The sequence below is a fragment of the Eptatretus burgeri genome, chromosome 15 (genome assembly GCF_056783735.1).
Source record: "Eptatretus burgeri isolate ZD-2024b chromosome 15, Ebu_testis_v1, whole genome shotgun sequence".
In the NCBI taxonomy this organism is placed as follows: Eukaryota; Metazoa; Chordata; class Myxini; order Myxiniformes; family Myxinidae; genus Eptatretus; species Eptatretus burgeri.
The window spans coordinates 70,803,885-70,821,419 of record NC_140975.1 but is presented as its reverse complement, the minus strand read 5'-3'; the positions used below and the strand labels follow the sequence as shown (position 1 = coordinate 70,821,419).

The window sequence follows — 17,535 nt, the reverse complement described above, 5'->3', positions numbered from 1 at the left end:
TGGGTAAAGGACAGCATTGTATCAAGAGAAAGGGGTGACATTATGGAAGGAATAAATGCTGAGGATTCTGTGTGGGTGGAGATTAGAGATTGTAAAAACAGTACGATACTGGGAGGATGTGTTTGAAAGGCTCTGGGTGGGAAGGAAGAGGAGGAAGGAGGAGTACATGAAGAATTCAAAATGGCATGTGGTAAGGGAATAGTATTGATTATGGGGGATTTTAACTTGCCAGGGATAGATTGGGTCCAGGAACAGGGAAAGGGAAGAGCGGATGAGGATTTTCTAGTTTTATTCCAAGATTGTTTTTTTAACCCAGTTTGTAGATAAGTCCATGATGGGGAGTGCAGTGTTAGACCTCCTTTTAACTAACGATCCCAATATGGTGGAGGAGGTGGAGGTTGGGGAGCATTTAGGAGCAAGTGACCATAACATTGTGCGTGCAAAGATTCTGTTAAGGGTTAGATTTCAGGAAGGCAAACTTTGAGGGTATGAGGAGAGAATTGGGTGATGTAGATTGGGAGACTAACAACAGGACAATCAGCATCAGAGAAATGGGAAACCTTCAAGGACCAAATGTGTGGAGTGCAGAGTAAGGACATTCCAATGATGTGTAAAACTAGAAGTAGAAAGAGACCATGGTGGTTGAGCAGTGAGATAAGGAACGCTATTAAGGAGAAACAGAAGGTATTTATTCGGTTTAAAATAACAGGACTGGAGTTAGATTTATATCACTATCGAAGTAAACAGAGGCAAGTTAATAAAATCACTCGACAAGCCAAAAGAATGTGAGAAGGACGTGGCTAAGAATATTAAACATAATAGCATGGCTTTCTTTAAGTATATCAGGGGGAAAAAAACAGGTTAGAACCAGTGTGGGTCTATTGAGGAATATCACCGGGAGAGTGGTTGGTGATGAAAGTGAGATGGCAGGCTTATTAAACTGGTATCATACTTCAACTCTGAATCAAGAACAGTCAGGAGAATTGCCAATAGCTGAGAGTATCTATCAAGGAGGTGAGGAAGGGCTTTTACAGAAGATCCAGGTTGGAGTGGAAGAAGTAAAGGAACAGCGAGGTAATCTAAGAGGAGATAAGGCTCGAGGTAATACAGATAATATGCACCCGAGAGTATTTTACATGGACATGAATATTCTACCATACCCTTTTAATACACAATAAAAAAATTCTTCACTTCATTAATTATGCAAATTATGCCTGTTCCTAATAAGTAGTGTCCCATACGTAACAATTATACACGGATTATTAAGGATTACACTAAAAGCTCCAAAAATGTTTTCATGACAATTTTAGAAGTTCTAATCCATCATGTAATGGTCATATAATCCTGAATATCTAGCTTAAAATACAAGTAGAAAATTAGTTCACAAGTAATTTTTAATGTTACGTATGGGACATTGCTTGCAAAGTCTGTGGGAAAGACTACTTCAGCATCGCGAAGATGTGACCACTGCTTTGGCTAATCCACATTCATGTATTCTCACGAGACCTGTCCTCCACACATGGCCCAGTTTAAGGCACACTAAACAATATGGGATCATTCCATTTGTAAGGAGAGGGTGTAACCTCCTTTTGAAGATGTGTTTTTTTAATCATTATTTCAGGCACATCTAAGTTTCTGGTATTTCTATGAAACAAAGTGGAATACAGTAATCCCCCGTTTCTCACGGGGGATACGTTCCAAACCTCCCCGCGCTAAGTGAAAATCCGCGATGAATGGACGCCTCCCTAAAGAAAAAAAAAAAATCGACTCGTCTGATATGGTCGGTTTGGGAGTGATCGGGTTTGAGGTGCCTGAGATCAACTCGTCTGGTCGGTTTGGCAGTGATTGGGTTTGAGGTGCCGGAGATCGACTCATCTGGTCTGTTCAGTTTGGCAGTGATTGGGTTTGAGGTGCTGGAGATCGACTCGTCTGGTCTGGTCGGTTTGGCAGTGATTGGGTTTGAGGTGCCGGAGATCGACTCGTCTGGTCTGGTCGGTTTTGAGGTGCTGGGTACGAGCAGTGCTCGTCCAACGGCGGCAAACCTTTTTCCTTCCCGAAGCATATATCAAGCACGTTAACCTTCTCCTGGAGCGTCCCAGGACCTTCCTCTGGCGCTTCGGTTCCTTGCCAGAAGCCTTAGAAGGCGCAGGGCGTTTGGGCGGCATCATGGGGCTTGGAGAAAAAAACGTAGAAAATATTCGAAGTTCACAAGCGAAACTGTCTCGTGCATCGTGTGACTGGTCGAGCACCACACGTTATAATTTATTGCTTAAATAATTTATATATTATTACCGAGATGTACCGGGGGAATCTGCAGAAAAAATTAGTTACGTTCCAAGGAAAAACCCGCGATGAACCAGGGGCGCGATAGGTGAACCGCGAAAAAGCGGGGGTTGACTGTATGTATTTCCCTTTTACACAGAATGAATACCTTCCTCTATTCCCTTGTGTAAGTGGTAGTAGTCCATATTATAACTACGTTGCCTGGTTTGATATTTTCAGTCCAATTATTAAATGTTTACATCGAGATATAATTACTTCTATTGAATGGACAAAAGTCCTGAGGTCCTGAGACAAATCAAAACAACAATCTATATGAACATTAAAAAAAAAATTAATTAATTACCAAACAAATTAATGCAACAACAAATGACTATGCAAATTATTTTGTTTTCTAAATTTTTATTCCTTGTGCACACACTAAAACAGATCCGTCCTGCGTGTCCTGTCCGGGTTTAATCACGAGTACATTCTTGTGAATGTCCGCAATCAAGTCGTGTATTTCATTTTCTTCAAAAGTTCTTGCAATCCAAGGTTAATACGATTCCAATTTAAAATCATTTTGGATTTTTAACGCTTAATAATCAGATGATCACTTCATTTCATGCCCTACTACATGAATTGCTGAGTTTTTAATCGTTAAATGTTGGATCTTTGTGTTAAAATGTGCTCAAGCCTGTTTATTGTGTTATGAAAGGTAATTCACACAAACGATGTGTATATCGCATGGAAATCCGATGGAGAATCGCGTCCCACACGTAAAAAAACGTCCCATACGTAACGCGTCCCTCGTTGACACTAACTGGTGTGTATTCTTTCTGTAAGAGAAGTTGTGATGAGTTACACAAGTGTTTCAACTTTCTCCAAACTGAAAATTCTGCTCAATCATAAAATAAAATACTTTCAGAGAACTTTGAACTTGGAACAGATTTGTTGGACAAAATCGTGTTTCTTGCGGTCCCATACGTAATGCACCATGTTCTCTTAAATTACGTCATCATCCCAAGGACGAATGATGTATATAAATTATTGGGGGTATTCTCCTTGCAGATGCTCAACATTCGAATATAAATCACTGAAATCAATGACTATCTTAATTGCTTTTGAGAGGGCGAAACTTTCTGAATGTCCCATACGTAATGTGTCCCGTACGTAACGTGGCGCCAATTCTTGGACGAACTTCCATTTAAAGCGTCAAATTAAACATCACCCTTCGTGTTTGTAATAGAAGCTCGAGAGCGAACCGTCATTTATACAGTTCATTCATGAGCAGGTGATTTCTTACAAAGAGCCACAAACCGGAAACACATGGGTCACGGGTCACGGGTCACGGGTCACGGGTCACGGGTCACGGGTCCGACGGACAAACATGAGACCCGTCACAATGACCGAGACAACACGTATTTGTTTATTACCCTTCGAGCTGGAAAGCGAGCCGCGCTGTACGGGGGAACGAGCACGAGCCCGCGTCCTGTCAGGGGTGAAAGACAGGAAGGCGCAAGGCGGATCGAGCACCTCAAGGAAGCCGCCATGACACCGCCCAGCCGCCCCCAAGTCGCGAACACTTTCGCACTTTTTCCTCTTTAATCGCTTCTTCGAGTGGCGGCTCGATTTGTTTTCTTCCACATTAAAAAAAAAAAAATTCGATTTTAGTCTGCCAGAGATTAAAAAACGGTGTAGGAACAATATAAATGTGAGGAAGCAATCGGTAGGACGATCCAATCTGCTTAATAATTAAAAAATTGTCGGTTCGAAGAGTTTCAAAAGGACGAACGTGACGGACGTCTGATGAAGCGGAGCTGAGGATCCGTTCGAATGGAACTTACAATGCCGATAACAGTGGTGTAACACTTTACCCATTAAACCAGCGAGCCATTGGTAGGTTAATAATACAGTTTGTACAAAATTCAAGTTAAAATTTAACTTTACAAACGATCGTTTCGTTTATACACCGCTCGGAATGCTACCGTAAATATGTACAACAAACAATTTTATCATACCGAAATTAAACGTGTCATAAGGTCCAATGTACCAAATAGAAGGACACAAACAGGTATGTTGGAGGTTTGGCAGAAGAAGAGGTAATAACACTGAGAGTCGACTGTTGTTTTAAAAAAAAAAAAAAACATTCCAATTGGTTATCCTGAAAAAGAGTAAATAAATATTGAACACCACAACAAGATGGCGAATATTTTAATAATCAACAACATGGATTTTATATACTGTCTTTAAACGTGATTTCGCTTTCAAAAATAGAAATGTTTACCTTTCACCTTTGACGTCATCACTGATGAGCCTGGGCATTTCCAGGAAAAACAAGGTTTGTTGTGGACCGACCGGACGGAGGGAGCACGGACGTCTCGCTGGACTTGGAAGCGGTCGGGACCCGGAAATGGAGAGTTAAAGTGTCAATGAGAAGAACCAGAAGGTGTAAAAACAAGTGTCACCTGCGGGGATCGGACGGTGAGGAAGGGAAGTTCTTCAACTTGGTGATTACGGAAAACATGCACAATAATTATAATCACGTGATGTTATCAGGACATTGTGACTGTTACCTCAACACGGCCCCCAAAACTACTGTGACTGTTACCTCAACAGGGTCTCCAAAACTACTGTGACTGTTACCTCAACAGGGTCCCCAAAACTACTGTAACTTATACCTCAACAAGATCCCCAGAACTACTGTGACTATTAACTCAACAAGGTCCCGAAAACTACTGTGACTTATACCTCAACAGGGTCCCCAGAACTACTGTGACTATTAACTCAACAAGGTCCCGAAAACTACTGTGACTGTTACCTCAACAAGGCCCCCAAAACTACTGTGACTTATACCTCAACAGGGTCCCCAGAACTACTGTGACTATCAACTCAACAAGGTCCCGAAAACTACTGTGACTTATACCTCAACAAGGCCCCCAGAACTACTGTGACTATTAACTCAACAAGGCCCCCAAAACTACTGTGACTGTTACCTCAACAGGGTCCCCAGAACTACTGTGACTATTAACTCAACAAGGTCCCGAAAACTACTGTGACTGTTACCTCAACAAGGCCCCCAAAACTACTGTGACTTATACCTCAACAAGGCCCCCAGAACTACTGTGACTATTAACTCAACAAGGCCCCCAAAACTACTGTGACTTATACCTCAACAGGGTCCCCAGAACTACTGTGACTATTAACTCAACAAGGTCCCGAAAACTACTGTGACTGTTACCTCAACAGGGTCCCCAAAACTACTGTGACTTACCTCAACAGGGTCCCCAAAACTACTGTGACTATTAACTCAACAAGGTCCCGAAAACTACTGTGACTTATACCTCAACAGGGTCCCCAGAACTACTGTGACTATTAACTCAACAAGGTCCCGAAAACTACTGTGACTGTTACCTCAACAAGGCCCCCAAAACTACTGTGACTTATACCTCAACAGGGTCCCCAGAACTACTGTGACTATCAACTCAACAAGGTCCCGAAAACTACTGTGACTTATACCTCAACAAGGCCCCCAGAACTACTGTGACTATTAACTCAACAAGGCCCCCAAAACTACTGTGACTGTTACCTCAACAGGGTCCCCAGAACTACTGTGACTATTAACTCAACAAGGTCCCGAAAACTACTGTGACTGTTACCTCAACAAGGCCCCCAAAACTACTGTGACTTATACCTCAATAAGGCCCCCAGAACTACTGTGACTATTAACTCAACAAGGCCCCCAAAACTACTGTGACTTATACCTCAACAGGGTCCCCAGAACTACTGTGACTATTAACTCAACAAGGTCCCGAAAACTACTGTGACTGTTACCTCAACAGGGTCCCCAAAACTACTGTGACTTACCTCAACAGGGTCCCCAAAACTACTGTGACTGTTACCTCAACAGGGTCCCCAAAACTACTGTGACTGTTACCTCAACAGGGTCGCCAGGAACACACGAACGGTGAGTGAAGGTGTTTTGGAGGTGTGTGGGTGTCACATTTTGATTTTGATTTCTTTTTGTTTGTTTTTGTTTCTATTTGTAAAACTTTTGTCACCACTGGAGGAAGAGGAAGTGGTCGGTGCACTGTTGCATGGTCAAGATGGTCGAGCCCAGCAGCACCGGTAAGGCTCCGGAGGGTGAAGACCTGCAAACGGGAGCAGAGTTTGCAATCCGCGAGGAGATCTTTGATGAATGGCCCGATGCCGAAAGCATGTTGGAAAGGGTCTTCGGCATGACCGTGCTCCGAGAAGAGCTGCACTCAAACCTGAGTACGGAACGTCTGCGCTGGATCCGCCTCCAAGGACCAGGCCGGAGTCTGAGCGCAGCCAAGGTGCGGAGAACGCGTAATTTACCTGTAAAAGGTTTGCATTAACTCTGGGATTTGTTTGTGTGACAATGGAACAGTGTGGGGTGCCAAGGAAGTGGGGGAGGTGGAGGAGATCACACGTGTATTATCATGGAGTGCTCGCTACTGTCATGAAGGTTTTGGATATCTTTAAATCAGAAAAGACTTTAGAGTCCAATTCGGATCGTTGAGTGAATAATGCACACATGCGGAGGGAGTGCCTGCTGTAAAATCACCAAGCACTCTCTAACTCTAACAAAGGCTCATTGAGTATTTTTGTTATTGCTCATGGGGCATGGTCTTTAACCAAAGCATCATTGACAGGAAAACAAGTTGATCAATGTCAAACTACAAGAAAGCTTTGTAAAGCAAGAATGAATTAAAACAGAAAGGAAAAACGGCTCCATATCTGGCCAGGTGTGCCCTGAGGCAGGATGTGGGAGTGTGAGGTCACGGCCTCTGGTCAGACCATGTGTGAGAAAGTGTAGCTCTTGGATTCTTCCTACTCGTTGTCCCTTTTTAACTTATTAATCAATAGAGACGATTCTTACATCATTTTGAAGCTTTCTCGAACCCTATTTGTGAGACATGACCCGGTTTCTCATGCATCAGGGTCACGAAGCGTCCTGCTGATAATCACAAAATGCTCATTTTGCCGAACAACTTGGTAAAAACGTTTTCTGAACAGCTTCAGAATGGTAACTTGGAGAAATAGTTAGTTAACTTATGAATGACCTTTCTCTTCCCAATATTAATGAGCATTCCCTCAGGCGTCTGTCAACTCTTCCATAAGTCGACGCCTCTACCTGTACACAGATACACAGATAGACATTGATGTGTAAATCGATACATTTAAGGTGTGAGGTTTGAAAAGTTTTTTTCAACTTACTTTGGGGGTTTAACTCATCGACCACCCCTCCAGCCCACCAAGATTGATTTCGAACTCCCCAATACCCCGACCTTAATCCTTCATTTATTTTCACATCAACATGTTTTACTCTTCCTCTCATCTTGTTCTGCAGGACTTCCTAATTGGCTTGGGTCGATCGAAAACCATTCAGCAGACCTATCCTGTGGGTCTTCTCTGTGTTTTTGAGGGAGCCGGTGGCTTGTTCCTGCACGCTCTGGTCTGGACCACGACGGCCCACATGGCTGTGTTGGATGAGGGGACGCTTTGTATCACTGGCTCACCAGAGGCCTGTGCGCGAGCTCAGAGTCATCTCATTCACTTTGATCAATGTTATAACCTCTGTGTAGAGGGTGTCCAGTCTGTGGAGCCGCCTGATGCAGCAGCTGTAAAGCATACTTTTCGGTACAAATATCATCTTGGTCTTTAATCTTTAACGAGTACTTGGGTCAATTTGCTGAAATTTAGTGAAACTGGGTATCACAATGTAATGTGTTCTCTTATTTTACGTCCTCTTTCCTTTGCAGCAATGTCGTCGAGAAGACTCACGATCGTTTTTACTCGGAGCTACTTCTACTCCCGACGGACTTGAAGAGAGAACTGTTGGATCTTGCACGAGCTCACAACCCTTTACAGATTAAATATTTTGCAGACTTATGTGAGACTCGTGGAGCTTTGGTCTTTCATGATGTCATGTCAGATGTGCCAAGCAGCAGCGAAGCCAAGCAGGATGTCGACGTTGCAAACCCGTGTGCAGCTGATCCGTACAGTAATGTGAAGAACAGACACCATGCCATCGGAACAAAGCCTAGTCCCCTTACACCGACCTTTTTGAGAAGTGATGATGTCAAGGACAACGCTAGAGCTCAGGGCTTCATGCCACAGGAAGATTGTTCCCTCACTGTGAAATTGGATGATGTTAATGGGGACGATTTTGAAAGAGATGGACTCCTACCAATTAAAGATGACATGAGTTCTACTTGTATGAAGGATAAGGAGCTCAAACATTGTGAGGTTTTCCATTCTCAAGGGGAAGCTGGAGAGGAAAAGGTTATCGGTGATTGCAAAGAGGAGCTGGAGGACATCGATGATCCAGAAGTGATGGATGTGGATTCAAAAGTGAATGGAGACTTTGCAATTGAGGTAGTTCGGGATGCTGCACTGCAGGCTGGTTTCCTTCAAAATGAAATTGATGAGGCTCTGGGTCGTGTTGGGCCAACTGCAATTAGGCTGCTCGCCGAGCTTCACAAGGGTCGGCGAGAAAGGACTGATCGTCCTGTGGATGACGATGAGATCGAATCTGAGAAAGAACACACAGCCGCCAAAATGGATGTCACCGAGCAGTCGGAGGTTCATAAGAGGTATGGTTCGTTTACAGATTGCACGTGTATTAATTTGTACTTTACGTGTGGTAAAGATCAAACCTGCCACCGATCCCAGATTTTTATGGTTGCGGGTTTTGTTCCACGTATCTATGAGAAAGAATTTGAATTCTATTTAAATACTCGCATTTCATAGGTTCTCCATCTTGGGCTCTTGTGATTCCAACAAAGGCGTTCGTGAGCAGCTCAGTAAGTTAAATGAGTACAATGTAAAATGCCTTGTTTTGTTGAGTGTGCATTATAATGTTCACATGAGGATCAGGAAGACCCAATGTGCTGCATCGACGCCACGCCATGGAGCTCACCATCTCAAAATTCAAAAAATAATTTCCCTTCATTTGCAATAATCATCCGCAGAGTGCTTATCTAAGCCCGAATGCAGTAATAGCCTTGAATTAGTTTAAAATAAACATTATGCTTTTCTTTTTCTTGCAGTCCCTGAAACTTGTGTCCAATTCTGGATTTTAATTGGTTTTTTTTTTCATTAGGTTTTCACTGAGAAAGGTTGCCAGGTATGAGTATATGGAAGTGTTTCCATCAAGTCCATGTGATGATTTGTCAGGTTAATGCTGGCAGGTCAGGTCAGGTTCTGAAGGTGCACGAATTTAAACTACAGGATGTCCACAAATTACCGTTCCAAATTAATGTCAAAATAAATAAATTGATGAAATGGGATACATCGATGTGGTTTGCTGAATGTGAAAGAATATTTGTCAATGTTTTGTTGTTTAGATTTGTTAACACTAGTACGTGCCCGTAAAAAAAAAAAAAATTAATAATCATAATAATAATAATTAAATATTCCAACCGCGAGCAACAACCACACAGGCCATTTCTTCACTCTCGCGTGCCCATAGATGCGTGGCGCGGAAGTTCGCATATCACAGTTACGATGATTCGCAATTTAGGTTTTAATGGCCAATTATTCAATTAGCGCCAATGTATTTTGCCTTTTCGCAATGTCATCGCAAGGAAAAACAAAAAGAGAAGAGAAGAGAGAGAAAAAAATTACTTCCTGGTTCGGAGCACACCAGCACTCTGATGTTACCGAAATTTATACACCGTCTCGTATGAAAACGATCATAACTTGCGGCATTGTGTTTATCTATAAATGCGCATAAGAAATTGAGAAATTATTAGAATACACGAAGTCATCACTCTCCGGAAGTCCGTACATTGTAACCCGTAATGAGGAACGCAGCTGAGCTTCCCTTCCCCATTGGCCACGCCCACGCAGCAACGTGTCTTGTCATTGGTTTGGTAAATAAATGGCCATAACTTGGGAAGCACTTGTCCGATTAATATCAAACCTTGAAAAGGCACATCCTCAGGTCCCCAGCAATATACCTGGGAAGTTTCAATTAGATCAGACCAGCGGTTGTCAAGAAACAGCAGTCACACACACACACACACACACACACACACACACACACACACACACACACACACACACACACACACACACACACACACACATTGCTGGAATTATAGATAGATAATAATCACCAGAATTTGAATGGACATTATTGAGGACTACGCTTGAATGACTAATGACGTGTTCAACATCCTCAGCACTTCTGCTTGGCCGGCCTGCCCCTTCCTCCGCAGGATGCTACTGTTCTCTATAAACTTTTTGTGCTACTCACGATGTGTTTCTCAATGGTGGCTGCCTTCCAGAAGTCATCCTGAAACTTCATTGAACTTGAACCTATGTCGTTGATTTGGTCTCCATAAACCAGGCTGTGCTTTTTCTTGTGGGGATGCCATTTGCAGTCAATGTAATGTCATGTGTCACAGAGGACACCTGGAAATGAAACAAAAGTCAATAAAGCTTTTATAAATGTTTTTCCGATAGAGCAAACCACACTGTTGTGTCCCATTTCGTTTTTATTATACGCCCGATATATATCGGGGCGTATTATGTGATACCGGTCGTCCGTCCGTCTGTCTGTCCGTCCGTTCCTGTCCGCACTCTAACTCCCAAAGTTTTCAACTTTCACGTTTCATATTTGGTACGTAGGTACAGACTGTGGAGACGGTGTGTCGTGACATACGTTCGTCGTCTAAAGTGGTTGCCATGGCAACCAGGATGCTGTTTTCCATGTAGTAGCACAATTCTGTATATACCTTCTTGTTCGGGCGTATATTGTGCTCACTTGAGCTCTTGTTTTATTTATTAAAGTTTGAATTTGGAATGGTAATTTGTGGACATCCTGGATAACTTCTTGTAATCTATCAAAAACTGCACTTGTAAAGGCATTTTTGCATCATCACCATTTTTGAACTGTCACTGTTTTTGAATTCCCTTATTCCAGTGAAAATTCTGAGAAAGAATGGCAGCTTGATGACTTGGCTGGAGCATCGGGCATGACTGGGACGGAAAAGGAGAAAGGGAAAGAATCTGAGACTGGGCAATTTGAGTTTCCATCTTGCTCATCCCCACCTGGCCCGTTCTCTCAACATCAGAGATCCGTGACCTTCCAGCTGAGACTCGTGAACTCACCGGGCCGGCATGACCTACGCCACGTGATCATCGATGGCTCTGATGTGGCGTTGGCGTGAGTGCCAAAATCCAACCATGCACACACCTCGAACCTATTATTCTAACCTGCAAACTGGCACTATAAAGTGAACCTGATGTGATTCCCCAAAAACTCAGAATGATTATACTGGGTTATAAATTCTCTTTTTTTTTATTTCCCAGGTTAATTTGTTTGTTTATTTAATTGTTTGCACATGCTGACATGCCTGGTTCATGATTGGCTGTGTGACGTTATTGCAATTAATTACCCTGCACGCGCGAAGCGAAAAGCACGGTCAAGCAATTGGTTCATGTCTGTCCATCTGTCTGTCTGTCTACAAACACCAGTTTATGATCGAGGAACAGCTTATTTTGACCACGAATCGGAACATGAATAGAAAGACAAGTCTGCCGTTTTCCCGTATATTGGCTCTGAATTCGTCCCGATCGCACATGTGCAGAGAGGAGTGAGATAATATTTTTACTCTGTCGGCCAGCCTGCCACACAAAATTGAAAATCATTCCAAAAATTACATTATTGTTTTTAAGGATGTTATGAAGGCCACAAACAGGCACGAATAACTAACGGAACATGTTAGACCGAGAACACAAATCACCACCTTTGCACTTTCAAAACCCTTCCATTTATTAGGACTTGCACATTGTTAAATAAAGTGATGTATAAGACTGCTTCAATAGCGCTAACCTTCCAAGAATCAATTTTTAGCATTCCTTAAAATCATTACTTCATTTAAATTGAAGTGCAGTAACTGTATACACTTTAACACTGCACAGGGTAACATGTTCTATGGACTCTATCGTTAGATCATCAATTACATTTGTTTAAAAGCTTTGCAAAGTTTCTAATTGGCCTTACGCATTCCCGAAGGTTACTGTAATCCATCAATCTGTCGGTGAATGTGTTTGTCTGCACACACATCTACTTTGATTTTATATTTATACAATATATATATATATATATATATATATATATATATATATATATATATATATATATATATATATATATATATATATATATATATATATATATATATACAGGGGCTGCAAAAGTAGGTATACAGTAATGAAAAACAAAACGTGTGCACAAAACGTATTTTATTGATTATACAAGCATATCCATAACAACATACCAACTCGAGGGGGGAGCACTCTGGTAGAGTGCAAAACCTCCGCCGCCAATACTGCTTGGTCACTCAAGTCAACCTGATATCCTGTTCATTCAATTTGACGTCAACAGTGCTCACAGAGTTATAGTTTGCAACTTTCCCTTGTACAGACTCAATTCATTCGTCATAACTAGATTCCTTGAGACAGAAATTGATTTTACGTGGGTGTATCCACCTGAAGTTCCAAAATCAGCCGCAATTATAATTTCGGCATGTTGTTTGTTGGAAATCACTTATAACATGTGGAAATGAAAAAAAAAAAAAATCGAAATTTTGTTGAAAAAAAAAAGTTGCAAAATTTTGTTTTTTTTTCTCTAACAATTTTTTTTGGGGTGGGGGGGGTTGGAAATCACTTAAAACATGTAGAAATGCAAAAACAAAAATTCAAATATATTTTTCTAAATGGCCGCCATAGCGGCAATATTGGACTTTGGACCAAGTCCAAAATCTAATTGCATGATCCTTGGACCATACCGAATCCCTCCACCAAGTTTCCTCGAAATCTGTCGGAGTTTTTCCGTAATAGTGTTCACAAACAAACAGACGGGTGAAAACGGTAACCTCCGTCCATCTTCGATGGCAGAGGTTAATAATAAACGTATTAATCTAATATTAATGAATGAATTGTAGTATTAAATGAATCCAAGCACCACTATTATAATACTGGTAATACTGGTATAATCCTTCCGGTATACCTACTTTTGCAGCCCCCTGTATATCTACTTTTTTTTTCAAAGGTCAAAAGGTCAACAACGAAGGTGGTATTTCTAAAATCCTCAATTTTCATCCAATTTGACTTGAAATTTGAAGAGGATTTGCATGTCCGTTCACTGAATTCAACCACCAATTGTTTTTGGGGTCAACATCGGCCGAGTTTCTAAAATTGTCAACTTTCATCCGACTGACTTGAAATTTGAAGAGTTGCACATTTTGCTCATTGAATTCAACCACCAATTATTTTTCGGTCAAATTTCTTTCATGGATTTTGCAAATATCGTGCTCTGCACGACGTCTTCTTGTTTGTCTATTTGTATGCAGGATATCTCAAAAAGTTTTGGGTGGATCCGGATGAAATTTGGTGGGCAGGTTGGGTGTTTGACAAGGACGAACTCATTCAATTTTGGTGAAGATTCGGATCTGTATCCGACGACTAGAATTTTTTTAAGTGATTCTTCACCTTTAAGAGATTGAGCCAAAAATTATATTTAAGCACGATAGCTCAAAAAGTCGTGGACGGATTTGGACCAAACTCGGTGGACACGTTGGGTGTGTAACAAGGAAGAATTGATTCAATTCATGTGAAAATTCCTGATCTGGATACGAGAATTATTTAATTTCTAAAGTGATTCTTTACCATTGAGAGATCGGGCCAAAAATGATACATAGTACTGCATAGCATGATATTTCAAAAATGTATTGGGCCCGATACGTTCTCATGGATCAGGCATTGCGTGGCGGAGGTATGTGCTAGTTCCGTCTGTTAATACTTGTCGATATTGTAAAACAAATCCACACTACAATTTATTGTACGATCACAAAACAATCCCTCATTAGTAAATGGACTAACCCATGCACATGTGGAACGTTGCGGTTTTTAAATCAGAACACCTGTCCCACGGATGAAACAAAACGACTCCAACGGTGCTGAAAATTAAAAAAATTATCTCAGCAAAAGGGGAAAAGTGTGAAAATCACCCAAAATTAACTATTTTCGTTCCACAAGTGGCAGAACCAAAGGTTCCTTGGTCTCCCCCATGTGCTGAGTGAGGTTTGTTCAATTACCAATCAGCTTGCGAGCACTTGCCAAACCTGCCATTCTTTATCAACTTGACTGGGCAATATTTGCCCAATCAACTTCATTGGGCAATATTTGCCCATTCTTCTGTTCAAAACTGTTCAATCTCAATAAAGTTGTATGGGGAGTGCTGATGGACAGTGATCTGTAAGTCATGCCACAGATTTTCGATTGGATTGAGGTCAGGGCTCTGACTGGGCCACTCAAGGACATTTATCTTTTTTGTTCCTCAGCCACTCCAGTGTGGCTTTGGATGTGTGCTTCAGGTCGTTGTCATGCTGAAAGGTGAACTTCCGTCCCAATTTCAGGTTTCTAACAGAGAGCAGCAGGTTTTCCTCTGAGATTTTGCTCCATCCATTTTCCTTCCTATCCTGACAAGTGCCCCAGTCCCTGCTGATGAGAAACATCCCCATAACATGATGCTGCCACCACCATGCTTCACAGTAGGGATGGTGTTCTTTAGGTGATGTGCTGTATTGAGTTTGCACCAAATGTAACATTTTGCAATTACGCCAAAAAGTTCCATCTTGGTTTCGTCAGACCACAAAACTTTGCCACACGGCTTCAGAATCTCCAGAGTGGTTTTTTGCATACCTCAAACAGGACTCACGTGGGCTTTTTTGAGTAATGGCTTCCTTTTTGAGTAATGGCCACCCTACCATACATGCCAGACTTGTGGAGTGTTTGGGATATTGTTGTCACCTGCACACAGTAACCAGTTTTTGCCATAACGGCCTGTAGCTCTTCCAAAGTTGCCATTGGCCTCTGTGTGGCCTCTGATCAGTCTCTTCCTTGCTTGGTCATCCAGTTTGGAGGGACGGCCTGATTAGGCAGGGTCTTGGTGGTACCATATGCCTTCCACTTCTTAATGATCGTCTTAACTGTGCGCCAACGGATATTCAAGGTCTTTGAAATATTTTTTAAACCAATCCCCTGATCTGTGCCTTTCCACAACTTTATCCTGGGGGTCTTTTGAAAGCTCCTTGGTGCTCATAATTGAGTCCTTGCTGTGAAATTCACTCTCCAACAGAGGAAACCCTACAGGAGCAGCTGATTTTATTCTGAAATAACCAGAATCACTGCAATTTAACACAGGTGGAGGCCAATTAACTTGGTGTGTTATTTTGAAGGTGATTGGCTACACCTGAGCTAATTTACATTTGCTGTTATTAGGGGGTTTGACACTTATCCAACCAAGATATTCTAGTTTTGTATTTTTAATTAATTTCCTGAAATTTGTACAATTTGTTTTTCACTTGGAAGTTGTGGGTTACGATGTGTAAATAAAGGCGGAAAATGTCTGGTTTCATTCAATTTAATTCCAGACTCGAAGGCAACAAAAGGTGAAAAATTTGAATGGGGTGTAGACTTTCTAGAGGGTGTGTGTGTGTGTGTGTGTGTGTGTGTGTGTGTGTGTGTGTGTGTGTGTGTGTGTGTGTGTGTGTGTGTGTGTGTGTGTGTGTGTGTGTGTGTGTGTATATGTGTCATTGATTGGTATCTGTATATGGGGTTTCAGAATGTGGAATGGAGTTCTCCCAGGGTGGGCTCAAATTATCCACCTTCATCTCACTAAAGGATCACGATTCATGGACCAATGTGTGAAGTTTTTTGTTCTCAAAGTTTTGTACCGAGGACTCCTCTTCAGGATGATCGCTGAGCCCGGGACAGCTTCCAAATGTAGTTCGTTTGTAATAATATTCCCAGAGATGTTTTTAGCTCACCTGTAAAGTAGTTTCGGGGAGTTTATGGGATGGCGCGTCGTCCGTCCGTCTGCCCACAAATACTTGCAACAACTTCTCAGAAACACACAAATGATTTCAATGAAATTTGAGCACAACCTTCATCACCCGTGATGGCAATAAAAGAAAAAAACGGGGTCTGAAGGGGTCTACAGAGGGAGTTTATGGGGGTGGGGGGGAATGGGTTACCTCCCCAAAGAGGTATTTGCATTCTTCTTAAACGACACACACAATTCCAATGAAACTTCACGACAACCTTCATCACCCATAAAGTACCAATGTTTAATCACGACATAAAAAAATGGTGTCCAGCAGGCTCGCTGGGGAGAGGGGGTTTGCCCCCCAAAATATGTGTCGGCCTTCTTCTCAGAAACGACACGCAATTCCGATGAAACCTGACCACCATCTTCACCACCCATGATGTACCAAAGTTTGTTCACGTCATTCAAAAAAATTGGGGTTTAAGGAGTGAAACGGGGGGGGGGGTGGGGGGTTGCCCCCAAAAATATGTATTTGCTTTCTTTTCTGAAGCAACACACACAGTTTCAATGAAACTTGACCACAACCTTTATCACCCGTGATGTAACAAGGGTTGTTCATGGCATTAAAAAAGAATCCATAGATATTCACTTTCTTCTCCATGATATATGTTGTGGGTCATCCATGACTACCAGTGTTTCCTGGTTATCTTATCCAGTCACTACCAAGTGAGCGCCATGGGGTATTTCCCCCATGTTTAATATCTCTGTGAGGTTCTTTGTCATCATTCCTGTAGGTCCAGCTATCACTGGGACAACTATGGCTTTCTTCAACTTCCAGGATCTTCTCACTTCATTGTTGAGGTCTTGATATTTGGTCATTTTCTTGATTTCTGCATCGTTTAGTCCAAAATCACTGTGATTAACACCTCAATAAGCAATGCCTTCTTCTCTTTTTTATTTTTATTTTACCCAAGTATGATATCTGGTCACAACACTTTGTTTTTGATGTTCACGCTCGATGGGATCATGAGTTCGTACGTGAGCGGTCGGTACTTCCATGTTTTCAGTGATTATATTTGGTTCATGTTCCCACAAATTTTCTGGAACTGGGACATCAAAGTTTCTGCAGATGTGCCAGCGGGTTACATGATAAACTCTGCTGTGTCGTTGTGTGTACAGCTGTTCTGACATGAGTTTGTTTTTGTGTCTGTGTTGTCATTAAGCAAAACATATCTTTGTCTTTACAAACCCCACCTCCACCCCTCACCATTCTCTCTTCTTTTTTTTTTTCTCTGTCTCTGTCTCTCCCCACCTCCCTCCCTCCCTTTCCTCACTCTTCCCCCATTCCTAGCTTTCCCTCCCTCCTGCCTCCTCTGTCTCCCCTCTCTCCCTCTCTCAACTCCCCTCCT

General features: G+C 42.0%; 2 protein-coding genes across 6 annotated transcripts in view; one reads left to right on the top strand and one right to left on the bottom strand.

Moving 5' to 3' along the window:
* Nucleotides 1–4,313, bottom strand: part of OXA1L (OXA1L mitochondrial inner membrane insertase) — a 71,798-nt gene extending 67,485 nt beyond the window's left edge. For 2 of the 3 annotated variants that reach the window (XM_085856868.1, XM_085856870.1), the window contains exon 1: nucleotides 3,696–3,985. In XM_085856868.1, coding sequence (XP_085712994.1) covers nucleotides 3,696–3,812 — 117 coding nt within the window. In that variant the 5' untranslated portion in view covers nucleotides 3,813–3,985. Of the gene's footprint in view, nucleotides 1–3,695; nucleotides 3,986–4,280 lie in introns of those variants that run through there. The other variant, XM_085856869.1, reaches the window with a different exon arrangement.
* The window catches only part of LOC147012503 (NEDD4-binding protein 1-like), a 33,204-nt gene continuing 19,696 nt past the window's right edge, over nucleotides 4,028–17,535 (top strand). Inside the window, exons 1-6 of one of the 3 annotated variants that reach the window (XM_085856864.1) lie at nucleotides 4,028–4,158; nucleotides 4,591–4,743; nucleotides 6,329–6,596; nucleotides 7,634–7,923; nucleotides 8,046–8,879; nucleotides 11,216–11,458. In XM_085856864.1, coding sequence (XP_085712990.1) covers nucleotides 6,357–6,596; nucleotides 7,634–7,923; nucleotides 8,046–8,879; nucleotides 11,216–11,458 — 1,607 coding nt within the window. In that variant the 5' untranslated portion in view covers nucleotides 4,028–4,158; nucleotides 4,591–4,743; nucleotides 6,329–6,356. Of the gene's footprint in view, nucleotides 4,159–4,549; nucleotides 4,770–6,328; nucleotides 6,597–7,633; nucleotides 7,924–8,045; nucleotides 8,880–11,215; nucleotides 11,459–17,535 lie in introns of those variants that run through there. The other 2 variants (XM_085856865.1, XM_085856867.1) reach the window with 2 other exon arrangements.